Source organism: Corylus avellana, chromosome 5 (genome assembly GCF_965113065.1).
Source record: "Corylus avellana chromosome 5, dhCorAvel1.hap1.2, whole genome shotgun sequence".
In the NCBI taxonomy this organism is placed as follows: Eukaryota; Viridiplantae; Streptophyta; class Magnoliopsida; order Fagales; family Betulaceae; genus Corylus; species Corylus avellana.
Window position 1 is genome coordinate 26,059,552 of NC_142494.1, and position 13,308 is coordinate 26,072,859.

The 13,308-nt window shown below is 37.1% G+C and overlaps 3 protein-coding genes across 3 annotated transcripts; 2 read left to right on the forward strand and 1 right to left on the reverse strand.

Moving 5' to 3' along the window:
• The first annotated feature begins 4,706 nt into the window (after positions 1-4,706).
• Positions 4,707-6,502, forward strand: LOC132183015 (Adenine nucleotide alpha hydrolases-like superfamily protein). Its single transcript, XM_059596401.2, has 4 exons — positions 4,707-4,990; positions 5,090-5,199; positions 5,280-5,398; positions 6,204-6,502. The coding sequence occupies exons 1-4, from the start codon at positions 4,816-4,818 to the stop codon at positions 6,301-6,303; spliced, it is 504 nt and encodes a 167-aa protein (XP_059452384.2). The 5' UTR covers positions 4,707-4,815; the 3' UTR covers positions 6,304-6,502.
• Positions 6,503-9,035: 2,533 nt separating this feature from the next.
• Positions 9,036-11,500, forward strand: LOC132180450 (uncharacterized). Its single transcript, XM_059593276.2, has one exon. It carries the CDS (start codon positions 9,094-9,096, stop codon positions 11,344-11,346), a length of 2,253 nt encoding a protein of 750 aa, XP_059449259.2. The 5' UTR covers positions 9,036-9,093; the 3' UTR covers positions 11,347-11,500.
• Positions 11,501-11,999: 499 nt separating this feature from the next.
• On the reverse strand, positions 12,000-12,491 carry LOC148585985 (uncharacterized). Its single transcript, XM_088516918.1, has one exon. It carries the CDS (start codon positions 12,361-12,363, stop codon positions 12,190-12,192), a length of 174 nt encoding a protein of 57 aa, XP_088373044.1. The 5' UTR covers positions 12,364-12,491; the 3' UTR covers positions 12,000-12,189.
• Between the last annotated feature and the right edge of the window lie 817 nt (positions 12,492-13,308).

Genomic DNA, 13,308 nt, shown 5'->3' on the forward strand with positions numbered 1-13,308 from the left:
TGGCAAACACTCTTCATAACGGGTGGAGAAGGAAAATGACCGGCGTAGATATGTCGGTTAGCCGTCAGCCTAACTATATCGGATCATCACGGAGTTAGCCAAGGGCATGTCATTGCCTGCCCGAATTGCCTCCAATTCGGTCAAATAATTCTAGTCAACGGAGAAGCTATCCTTCATAGATTATAGGATTTATTTGTAATGCTTTCTAAACTACACATTTTTAATCCATCCAAATTAAGAGTAATTTTTAGCATTAAGTCCAAATTTGTATAAAAATTAACAAATTCATGGATGGGGTGAGTGGATGCCATGGTATTACATTCTTACTCTCATATTTTTTGAAATGACTTTAAGAACCTCTATTAGATTAAATGATAATTTTAAGGGCCTCTATTGTGTCGCTTCTAATCCAATAAGGAAGGTGTGATATAATAGTCATGACTTGACCACATTTCCATTATACGAGGGAGGCTAGCCACGATAACAATTCATGAAAATTACTTATTCGTGTTGGGTGGTCCTAAACCTGTCTTAACTCCAAAAGCTAGCTTAAGAAGTAAGACTTTTCTTCACACTTATAAAGTGACAACCAGCCGCTTCTACAATCAATGTGAGATAACCCCAATAATCTCTCCCTCACACATCAGGTCCTAGGTTGGAGGGAGACAACCCATTTCTCCTGTGAACTGTTAGGCCTAAACTTGTTGGTAAACTTGAGCTCTGATATCAGTGTTGAGTGGTCTTGGGCTTATCTCAACCCCAAAAGCTAGATCAAGAGATAAGGTTTTCCTTCACACTTATAAAGTGACCACTAACCCCTTCCACAACCGTTGTGAGATAATCATAACAATTCGAATTGCTATAACTCAACTACCTAAATAGATAGCCAATCAAGCGAAATAGACAAGGTATTCGAGGCTAATAACAAGTAATGACACCATCTGTATACTAATTGAAGCACAACCAAGACCTAGGTGCATGGAAGCGGAACTACATAGACAATTGTCCTTTGAAATTTTAAAATTTTCTCTACATTATAATTTTTTTATGAAATAGACACTTCAAATTTATTATTATTTTTTTTTAAAAAAAAAAAAAGAAAAAAAAAAGAAAATTGCCCCTTAAATTTTAGTTCCTCTCTGCATACAATAAACGAGACAAAATTAGTTGGTGCTAAAAAAAAGGTAAATAGATATATAGCAAGTGGTGCTGCCATGTGTATACATGCAGATTGTCGCTATAACGCATTGGCTCAACGATCAACATCAAGGATGATTTACGGAAGCATTAGCAACCAACAAGCTGAAAGCTTGGCGGTAGACAGCCTGCCCCCTACAATGTACCGCCAAATTGCAAAGGCAACAGTGTGATCGAAGGCAGGCTGCAACGCGCTGCGAGAAGGGCATATGTGTCATATTCCCTACCGTAATTCTAGCTCAACCCATAGGTTATAGCCCATGATGATGGGCTTAAATTGGGCTGGACCTAGGTTAGCTTAGTAGAATGGTTCAAGGCCCATAAACATGTTAATAAAATTCTTAATTTTAATTTGTTTTTGAATGAGATGAATGGTGTAAAAATAGGTTACACTTGGGGCGTGGGTTTTTAAATCTCCAAAGGGTTAAAAAAAAAAAATTTGAAAAAAAAAATCCCTAATTTTGTAATAAGTTTTAGGGTTAAAATACATTTTTGCTAACTATGGTTTAGGGCAATAGCAAAGATCTCAATAATTTAATTAAGTATCAATCTGCAAAGTGGGTGATTGAGCCAACTCCCTATCCTCTCTAGTCTCACTCACCTACCACAATCTCTCTATAAATAGGGCATGTTAACCTAATTGTATCATACAATTCAAGAGAATGGGACGTGCAAAAAATCTTGGAGGTTTGGGTTTCCGAGACCTTTTTTGTTTTAACAAGGCTCTCCTAGCGAAACAATGTTGGCGCCTAATGCAATACCCCGACAGTTTGGCAGCGAAGATAATCAAAGCAAAGCATTACTCCACAGGGTCTTTGTTGTCAGCAAAATTGGGGAATAAACCATCATTTGCCTGGAGGAGCATTTTGGCTGGAAGGGAACTGTTTGAAGACGGACTACTCTGGCGCATTGGCGATGGGACTTCAGTTCGGATCAGGGGGGATAAATGGATTCCTCTGCCGATCACTTATTCCACACAGAGTTGCAGCACACATATTGGACAAGATGCGTTGGTAGCTGAGTTAATGAAGGAAAATCCTGTGCGGTGGAAGAGACAGTACATATTCCCGAATTTTGGTGAGGAGGAAGCCACTGCGATTTGTAATCTCCCGCTTAGTAGACATCATCAGGAAGACAAGTTGATCTGGCGTGCGACGAACTCAGGAGAATTTTCAGTGAGAAGTGCATATCACCTTGAGAAAGAAAGACAAGAAAGAATAAAGGGAGAATGCTCTCTAGGGGTGAAAACGCAGACTATATGGAAGATGATTTGGGGGTTGAAGATACCACATTCAGCCCAAATATTTCTGTGGAGGGCGTGCAACAAAATTCTTCCGACAAAAGATAATCTCAAGCAGCGGAGGGTGGTTGAGGATGATTTTTGCATTTTCTGTTCCAGTAATGTCGAAACAACCCATCACATACTATGGGATTGCCCTTCTTCTCAGGATGTTTGGAGTGTTAGTGGGAATAAGCTCCAAAAGTGCAGATCGGGTGGTGATAATTTTTGTGAGTTGGTGGAATATCTGATGGGGACAGTACCGAGAGAAGACCTGGACCTGTTTGCTACGGTAGCAAAAGGAATATGGAAAAGACGAAATGATGTGGTGCACGGGGAAGTTTTTTCACACCCTAGCATCGTAGCAAGGCAAGCCATTGATCAACTCCAACTATACCGTAAGGTGAACGAGAAACAGGGGGTTGCTCCTGATTGTCCTATGCCGACTCAACAAAAATGGGAAGCTCCACCGGAAGGGTATTTCAAGATTAATTGGGATGTTGCTATCAATGAAGGTGAGCAAAAAATGGGAGTGGGGGTTATCATTCGAGATGAGAAGGGCAACACCATGGCAGCATTAAGTCAACCTGTAATGGCAATCCATGAAACTGTCTCTGCTGAGGCAATGGCTGCTCTACGGGCAGTGGAGTTCAGCAGGGAAGTTGGAATTTTTGATGTGGTACTCGAGGGGGACTCGCTACAAGTGGTGAAGGCGATCATTGATTCCCAAAAAAGTTGGCTACGATATGGGCAGATTATTGATGATATCAAATGGGTTATAGGCTCTCTAAACAGATGGAGTGTTAGGCATGTGAAGAGAGAGGCTAATACAGCAGCCCATGGTTTAGCCAAATTTGCAATTAGGAGTTCAGAAACTCATGCTTGGGTGGAGGAGCATCCTAGTTGTATATCAGATATTGTTTTTTTAGAGCAGATGACTCTATCTTTGTAAGGCTTAGGCCTAATTTCCCCATGTTATTTGAATGAAGAGATTACCATTTCAAAAAAAAAAGAAAAAAGAAAAAAGAATAAAGATGTAGACTTAAGGACCCTTAATTAATCGTGGTGTACATAGGCCACCAAGTACAATTCTCATGTTCTTTCCCTTCTCTATTTATTGCCTTCTTCTATATTTTACATAAATTCCAAATCTCTTGTGTTCTTTTCTTTTTCTATTTGCTTTCGCTATTATTTCTTTCTTTTATATTTTATGTAGAAATTCGTGTAAAAAAAGAAAAGAAAAAAAGAACACAACAGATTTAGTCTCTAGACTAGAAAATGAAGGAAATTAATGACAGAGCTACAAACTATTTCAACATATAGATCATAGTACTCATAGAGCATTGAAAAATAGCATACTTAAAATAAATAAATAAATAAATAACTAGAAGCTTTATTATTCCTATGCAAGGAGGATTATTGAAATGGACTAATGATGTCAATGATACATCTATTGAAAAATTCAAATATTAAATCCAAATAAACTATTAATATTCCTATGGAGAAAACGTCAGACGGACGGGTATAAAATGGGAAGCCTCAAATGCGTTCAATGCTTTGACAATAACGAATGCAACCTTGAATATAACATATTCTCTTTTTCAAAAAAAAAAAAAACCAGCATTATTGCCCCCTGTTTTGATAAAATGAATCGGGACAAAAAGTGGATTCTGCTATGAGATGATCATATTGGTCACTGGTTTCATTTCATTTCTTTTTCTTTTTCTTCTTTTTCTCTTTTTTTTTTTTTTTAAAAAAAAATTAATTTGACTGACCATTCAAACTTTGACATTGGTGCAAAAGGTGGGCAAGCCCCTCTTTTTTCTTCTTTTCTAAGTTTAAATATTTAATTTGCAGATAAAAAAAAAAAAAGAAAAAAAAAAGGGAAGAAAGAAGAAGTCTCGAAACTAGTATATAATATATGCTGTTGATCATTAAAAGGATGCCTCACCCGAATCATAATTGACTAAATTCTGTACTTTTAAAAGCAAAACAACAAGCTACCTTTATATTATACTAAATTCCTGTAATTGTCAAGTGTTGTTTTCTTTCAAGAAAAATCTTATCATCAAAGAATAAAGGGGTACGTACGTACGTATCTTCAACATCAACTTCTGTACATATAACAAAACAAATTCTTCTGTACATTAATTATGAAAGACAGCTTCCCAAATCCCGCTAGTCGCTTCAAGAATGTTCGATCTGCTTCTTTACGTAGACAACAAATAAAACCAGACAACACAAACACTCCTGGCCTATATATATAAATGCCCGCGGCAACCCAATTCTAGTTTAATATATACAAAGGCTTCTTCATTATTGCAGAGAGACACAGAGAGATGGGGAAGGCGCGTGCGATTGGTGTTGGCATGGACTACTCTCCAACGAGCAAAGCAGCGCTTCGATGGGCCGCCGATAATATAATCGAGGAAGGAGATCGAATCATCCTAATCCACGTTCAGCCGCCCAAATCAGATCATACCAGGAAGAAGCTTTTCGAGGACACTGGATCACGTCTCTACCTTTTTACCTTAAGATCTACAGCACAGTATTTTTACCGTCCATGACTTCTTTATATATCGATTTACACCATTTTTTTGTTTTGTTTTGCAGCTTTAGTTCCTCTTGAGGAATTCAGGGAGATTAACTTTTCGAAGCAATATGGGATTACCAATGATCCGGAGGTTCTTGATATTCTTGATACAGTGTCAAAGACCAAAGGGGTATAGTTAAATTTGCTTTTACTACTGTGCATAATTTTTGCTGTAGTATTTGTAAATTAAGTGTGTGTACGTTGGAGCAGGCTAAGGTGGTGGCGAAGGTGTACTGGGGGGATCCAAGGGAGAAGTTGTGCGATGCTGTGGAAGATCTGAAGCTTGACTCGCTTGTTGTTGGGAGCAGGGGTCTTGGCGTTATCAAAAGGTAATTAACCTCTCATAATGATCTCATTGCTTAGTGATCAGAATTCAGAAATATATATATGTTCTCCATTTTTATGTGTCAAAGTGGTAACTTAATTGGCCACATTAATTCATTCATACCCTTCTTTTTCTTTTTATACACCTGAATGAGTTTTTAATTCAGATAGGCAAATATAGATAGAGTTTTCCTCTAAACGATTGGAGGAATTTCTTTCAATTTAGTTGATAAAAGTCATATGTGTCTCCTTTTTAATAACATGTAAAATACACATAAATTTTTAATAAAATCTATTCAAATTTTGTCAAATGCTATTAAAAAAATTACATGTTCAAAGATACATATTACTTTTATAGATTAGGTTAAAAAAAATTTCTCTAACCTAATTTTGAGGAAAATTCTGTCCAGCAGATATTATATGATTAGATTGAGGGAACCGGTTGATAATGATTGAGCGAGGCCTTTTAATTTGTTTTTATTTTATTAATGCAGCAATAATACAGCCGCCCTTTTTTTATGTCAAAAACTAGAGTTTTTTGGGTAGCATCCAAAAAAATATTCTGGATGTAAAATATTCTGTTGAAAAGAGAAGTGTTAAAAGTACTGAAGATCGAGTTACTTGGGCTATGAAAAATAAAATTGCATTCCCTTCTTGGCTTGTCTTTGTCCCCTCATGGAACATCCTGGATCGATTGGTTCCTTAATTGATGATAGAGGATTACAGTTGATGTATAGCTTCATGTACATCACATCACATATCACGCCTGTTTGATTAAAAGCTAAGATGAGCAATAATGTTATTTTGCAGGCTCTTGCTTGGCAGCGTTAGCAACTACGTTGTAACAAATGCTTCATGTCCTGTCACCGTGGTTAAACTTAAGGGAGCCCAATCTTCTAATAAGCCTTAATTGTTAAGGTTCACGTCCCTTATGTGCTCATTCTCTGGATGTTTCTTTTTCTTTTATATATATGATTGGAGTGCGATTGTTGCCTTGATGAGAGAGAAATTTGTATTATAATATATATGTTAGATTGTATGTAGGGATGTTTGTCCCACATGGATTATGTATGTATTTATATGCATTATTGGCATGTATATATTGGCCTCTTCTGTACAATATTCAGTATAATTCAATATGCAATTTTATTTTCAACATGGTATCAGAATCAAAGGTTTTAAATTCGAACATTAACTCACAATTTACTCCTAATTTAATTAAATTATTCCGTGTGTTGAACCTCACCTACTAAAAGTGAGTCTAAGCCCACACAAGAGGGAAGTGTTAAAGTTTTAATTAAATGATTAAATTTACATTTTTCTATTAGTTTAAACTTTTGAAACAAGTAATAATTTAACAATGTAAATATTCGTTTTAGAGTTTGCATGGCCGTTAACAAATTAACATTTTCTCTAGAGTTACCTCCTTTACCACAATGACGCTGTCTATAGATCAATTCAGTTGTGGATTGAATCTCAATTTGATTGTCTATGATTTTATTGTGTGTACTTAGGTTGGAAGTTTAGTATAAAAGTTAGGGGTGAAAAAGCGGTTGTAGTTAGTGGCTAAAACCGCTAACCGTTAACGGTTAACCGCATCCAAATAATCACTTTTTTACTAAGCGCTTTTTTTGGGCTTTTTTTTTTTTGGCCGGTTTTGGAATGGTTTTGGGACTCACTTTAAACAATTTTTCTTTTCCTTTTCATGGCCATTTTAACATTAAAAATTGTTATATACCAAAATCCTTATTGGTCACCTTCTACGAATCTATACAACATATAATACAAATAAAATTACAACGATTTTTGTAAATCATCACTTCTCTTATAGTTTTGTACACAACATATAAATAAATATATATATTATATGAAATATATATATAAGCGGTTAACGGTTAGTGGTTTTCAAAAACCCAATAACCGCTAACCGCTAGAGGTTAACGGTTATAGTGGTTAGTGGTTAGCAAAGCAGTTAGTGGTTCTAAATTTTCACCCCTAATAAAAGTATTGTTATCCTATTAAGTATTTTTATTGAGTAATGCTATAAGTCTTCCTAGAGTCCTCCTAGAGTTATTCCAAATGTGATGTGGCTTTTAAAATCACCAATAGATCAAAAGTCAATAAATCACATCTCAAATTTAACAGTGATTTTAAAAGCCACATCACATTTGGGATGGCTCTAGGAGGACTCTATGAAGACTTAAGCATTCCCAGCAGCTTACTTGTCATTTTTTTTACATTTAAATATCCAAATTACTTTTTGCTTCCTTATGTCAAAATGCACCCCAATAGTTTCCCTTAATCATTTCCTATATCATTAAATATTTGTTTTTTTAATTATATTATATATATGAGAGGAGAGATGAGAGAAAATTGTAAGACATGAGAGGAGAGAGGAGAGAATCTTTTTTTTATTTTTTATTTTTTATTTATTTTTATTTTTTTAATAATCAAAAGGATTGCAATAGTGAAACCCAAAATATTAGGTTCTACTGTAGTAATCATAATGTTTAGAGTTCATTTAGGGAGTCTGATGTGATACATTTTTTACGATTTCTTGGACATATTCCCTAAACATAGGGAATAGACTCCCTTATAAGGAGTCTGCTAAAAATGCTTTAACATTGCTCATTTTTATTTAAATTCTTAAAATATAATAACTTGGTTGAAGCGTAACGATGTTAAAGAGTCAACAAATAAGTTATGGTTAAGGGCCAAATGTCACACAAACCTAGAACTAGTTGAAATAGTAGTTGATTGAACATCTAAGGATAAAACACTGTTTTAGTGCGGGCTTAGGGAGTTGTACCAAATCGAGAAAAAATTTCAATACTATATATGACCTCAAAATAACAAGAGTCATGGCAACAAACGAAACGATGGATAATAAACTTTATCGCTGAGAGGATAAAAGCCCCTAAATGATTGCTCAATAATAAATGAGATAGCGGTCGTACGAAGAAAAATGGAGTACAACGATCTATTAACTTTAGAAAAAATGTCTCGTTACAAAGAAAATGGGGTACAACAATCTACTAACTTTTGAAAAAATGTCTCATTACAAAGAAAAAAGGGGTACAACGATCTACTAACTTTTGAAAAAATGTCTTGTTACATTGTAATGCCTGATCCTGTTATAATCAATGTTGAACTTTTGCCAAAATCTTCATTTATGATCAATGTTGATCTTTCGCCAAAATCTTCATACATTAATTAGCAACGACAATACTCAACTTGCAAGCTATGATGCTAGGTGGGTCTCATGTCTAACCAAAGACACAAAAGCCAATCCACATGACTTACTCCAAGTTTTACATGATATCCGCTTGATCAATTTAATTTTGTGTGGTCTCTAGATAACACTCATCACTCAACTACCAGTCCCACAGGCCTCAAGAATATAAAAACCGATTATATCCCTGGTGGGCTATAAGCCGAAAAGAAGAAATTCATTCCACAGTCGTCTATACTCCTCTGGAGTCAAATAGTAATCAATCACGTGTGGAGCAAAGTCAAATAACAAGGCGCGCAGAATTCAACTATTCATGACCCAAGTGAAAAGCTATCACCCAAATAATTCAATTGCTTATTAAAATATCAGCAGCATGTAAGCTAGATACCACAAGCAAGCAGAGCCAAAACCCTCTCACTTTTAGGAAAAGGATCACATTAAAAAAGAGGTAAAAAGTAAGGGAAGAAGATGGGTAAGCTCGGCTGCAACATTGATGGGAACCTGGATGACACAAAGTTCAGCCAGCCAATGCCATGGATTGGCATCTACGTTGCAGCAGCATCACTGGTCTGCCTTGTTGCAATGGCTGCGGATGCCATCCTAGGAATCCGCAATCGGAAGTTCTGGTTCCCGTGCAAATTCTCCTCAGGCAACGCCACTTCCCTGACCTTGTTAGCCGTAGCAATAAAGCTGTCAGTGGATCTAAATACCTCGATGCCTCGCCCCCAAGATCAGCTTGCAAAACTCAGCAGCACGGTTTTCATCTGCACAGTAATGGGTAATTCTATGCCTTCTCTTGGAACCATGGAGAACAAAGAAATGTTTATGAACATTATGGCCTTGGGAATACTTGTTATTACAGTAATTGTCAATATCTGCATCCAATTAACTACTGGGGTAATCTATGTTTTCTGGAAAGAACATGCTTTTATCATGTTTATCATGCTTCTTTTGCTTCTTATCATAAGTTTTTCTTCTCTAACCGTTCCAACTACTAAGCAGTTTTTGGAACATAAGTACAATAAGAAGTACGAATTAGCTCTGAAAGAAGGCTCAAACGAAACTGGTAAACCGGTTGTTGACAAACTTAAAGAGGACGTTATGAAATATTGGGTGATGTCTCATTCAAGTAGCCCCCAGTTTGTGATGGCCCGTTCAGTGACGTGCACCGCCTCTGGAGCATTCTGCCTTATGAGTGCTGCAACTTTAGCAGAAGCCATGCTTAGATCATTCTTTATGCCCAGGTCATTTAAATTTTGCAACGGAGAGTCTGAGTATAAATGGTCCACCACTCTAGTTCTTGTTATACAGACTCTTGCAGTAGGAGTTGGTACTATAGCTCCAGCATGTAGATGGTTCTTCGCCATCAATTACGGTGGCCAAAAACGAGAGAATCAAAGCTCCAGAAAAGAATTGAAGGTAGAGCACTACTGGGTACAGAGCCTAGTAGAGATGAAAGAGTGCCCATTAACTTTAGGAATCCGAAATCGGCACTACAGGAAGCTTGCCCATGATGCAAAAAAACAATTCTTAAACTTGTGTATCAGAGTGCAGAGTGGGATTGTGATAATGAGCAAATTGATTTGCCTCATTTCCATTTTCTCTGTTTACCCGATCTTGTTATGCCGCAACTACTGCACAGAGTTAAAGAAGAAATTCAAATTCATGAACGGTGTTTCAAACACTGCATCAGCTTCCGAATCAGAGCCTTGCTCGAAGCTGGATCTTAGTCGTTTTGTTTTGCGTCTTGAAGGCGAGGATGAATTGGTTGGGATGATGATGAAATGCAGCCATAACCCTACTGATCATTGGATTCGGGAGGGTGACAAGAAGCGGCCAAAATACCTCATAGAACTGTTGGAGACATCAACACGAGGTTTCAAGGGAGTTGGCGAGTTTGACAATAACCAAGTTCCTTCTCTAGATTCTGAAGAACCACCAAATTGTTGGGCTCTTCCTGTGGTGACACTGGCAAGTATTGCAGTAGCACTTCCGAACATCAGCCCTAGATTCATTAGAGGCTTAATATGTAGTGTGAATGAAGGTCTGATGTATGTAAGACTCATAGAAAATAATCTGCAAAACAAAGGAGATTTGACCAACATCAGAAAGGCAGCAGATGTTGTCTGGCTAGGAGTTGAACTTTATCACAAGTGGTTGGATGTGGATCTCCACAAACTGTCTCTTCAAGGAAAAAGCTTAAAGGAAACACTTCAAAAACTTGCCGACAACGCAAAGAACAGGCTTGTGGAATTCCACAAGGAACAAAATACTCAATGTCTAGAGCGAAGCCCTTCGAAGTGGCCCATCAAGGTATTGGCTGCGAATTCCATGTATAGAATAGCTCAAACTATGTTGCTAAATAGTGAAAGCAGATATGATCAGATGAGTGAGAAATTATCAGAAGCAATAGCTGTCATGATTTCTGATATACTGGGTGCTTGCCTCACTAACATACACCGTGTTGTATCCATGAAATGTTTGAGCAGCGCCATCGAAGAGAGGGAGGAGAGTGTGAGGTATGCCGTTTGCATTCTTGGTAAAACTGAAAAGATTCTGAAACTTCTAGAAAAGAAAGCACTCCCCAGTTTAGATCCTTGTCAAATGATATGCATTGACGAGTGGCGCACATTATACATGCAGAAGAAACCCTTGCCCTTTCCATCAGAGGGCAAGATAGCTTCTTCCAGGTCAGGTGACTTGTGCCTAACCATTAAGTAGAGTTGACAAGCCTGGAGTTGATAAACAGAGCAGCCTATGATTTTAATGTCAGTGCAAAGCTTGTAAAAGGGGAGAAGAAATTGTTTTGCTTCATAGATGATGATCATGTAATTACTTGCAACCACTCTCATTATGAAATAAAATTTTGTTCTATTAAGTGAAATCTACTTTGTATAGATTTTGTGATCTTCCTTTTATTTTCAGTGCCAAAATTTATGCAGACTAAATACTTTATAGTTTATACCACCAGGCACCAGCTATAGATGTATCAATTGCAAAGCTAATATGAAAACCACATAAGCAAATGATGTAAAGAGACATGGAAAAAATGACCCTTTTATAGGTCATTGAATGAACAATTCACCGCCATTACCCTCCACTTGAGAAGTGGGAGTGCCTGGAGTGCGATTGGATTAAAGGATTTCATATTGACCAAGAAGAAACTCCATTGAATACACAAACACGTTATACGTTCAAGGATTTCATAGAAGAACAACTGACTTACAAACAAACCATTTTGTAGTTGATATTCAAAAGGGGGAAGAAATGAAATGAGACGGTGACTGGGAGGTTGATTGGGCTATTGTAAAATTCCAAGTCTCTTTCCTTACGATACAATATTTCACAAACCAAATGGATTCAGACAGCACAAATTGAATCAAATTGGAACCAAAAGGCAACAAAAAAGTTGCTTAAATTTCCATAAACTGTTTAGAATCGAAATCCGAAACATCCCAACCTACAGCGACCGTCACTTCCGCCGCAAACCCCCCAACAAGTTCTCTCCAAAAGAAAATTAACGAAAAGAAAACCTGGTTCCTAAACGACATCGTAAACAGGGGACTAATCGTCCTTGTCGCTCTTCTTTGGCTTCCGATAGGTCTCTTCGATGTGCTTCGCTATCAAAAGCCCAGAGTCGGCGAGCTTCTTGATGTTGGGGACAGCGTAGTTTTGGGCCACGTAGACTCCGACCACTGTGCCCACTAGGAACGAGAAGGTGCTCTTGATCAAACCCATTTTGCCAAGGGCTTCAACGATCGGTCAATGGGGTCTGTATATGGTGGTGACACGCTTCTTCTTTTCTCCCGCTCCTCACGCGTCCTGGTAGTTTACCCCTTCCCCAAGCACCGTTGCAGAGCCAGAGTTTTAAGAGAAAACGCAACCATTGGCCCGATTATTCCGTAGGGTCCAGTCTGCTGACTGGGCAGAATAATGCCCCTTCTTTGTTTTCCCCACTAACCGCTTATGTTTTGCGTCTCGATTTTGTTTTCTAAATGATTTCCGGGAAAATTGTTTTTATATTCCAAAGTTATACATTTGAATTATGTCGCGTTTGTTTTTGGTGCGATAAGCTTAATCATTTATATAGATTTAATAAGCGATAGAATATTCATTAAATAATTATTATTTTTTAATCTATTTTAAGTTTTAAAACAAATAATAATTTAAAGTACTATCAAAATAATCATATTAAATTTTTTTTTTTGAAGATTTGGCCCAAGGGGATGGTTCCACCCCCGAGTTTTTTTTTATTTTTTTTTTATTTTTTTATTTTGGTTTTTGTTTTATTTTTTTATTTTAAATAAAATATGATGTGGCACCCAAAAATTCAGGTACCACATCATGTGGCGTCCACGTATAAGAGTGACGTGACATTCCGTTAAAAAACTTAACCGAATCTCGACAAAGGTACTAAGTGGATTTATTGACTTACAACAAATACCATTTATAATATTTTTGAAAACTTAAATGACTATTTGATTTTAATGCAAACCACATTAGTATTTAACCCTATTATTTATCTCCATCATTCCCACTCACTTAAGTTGACACGAGCTACAAGCAATCCAGGCATGATGAACCTTGATCAAGGGCCCGTGGCTGTGGCCCAAGTCACTTGTTGAACCATTTGTTGTTTATTTTGAGCTTCTCTCACAAAACTTTCATATGGACCCGTGGCCA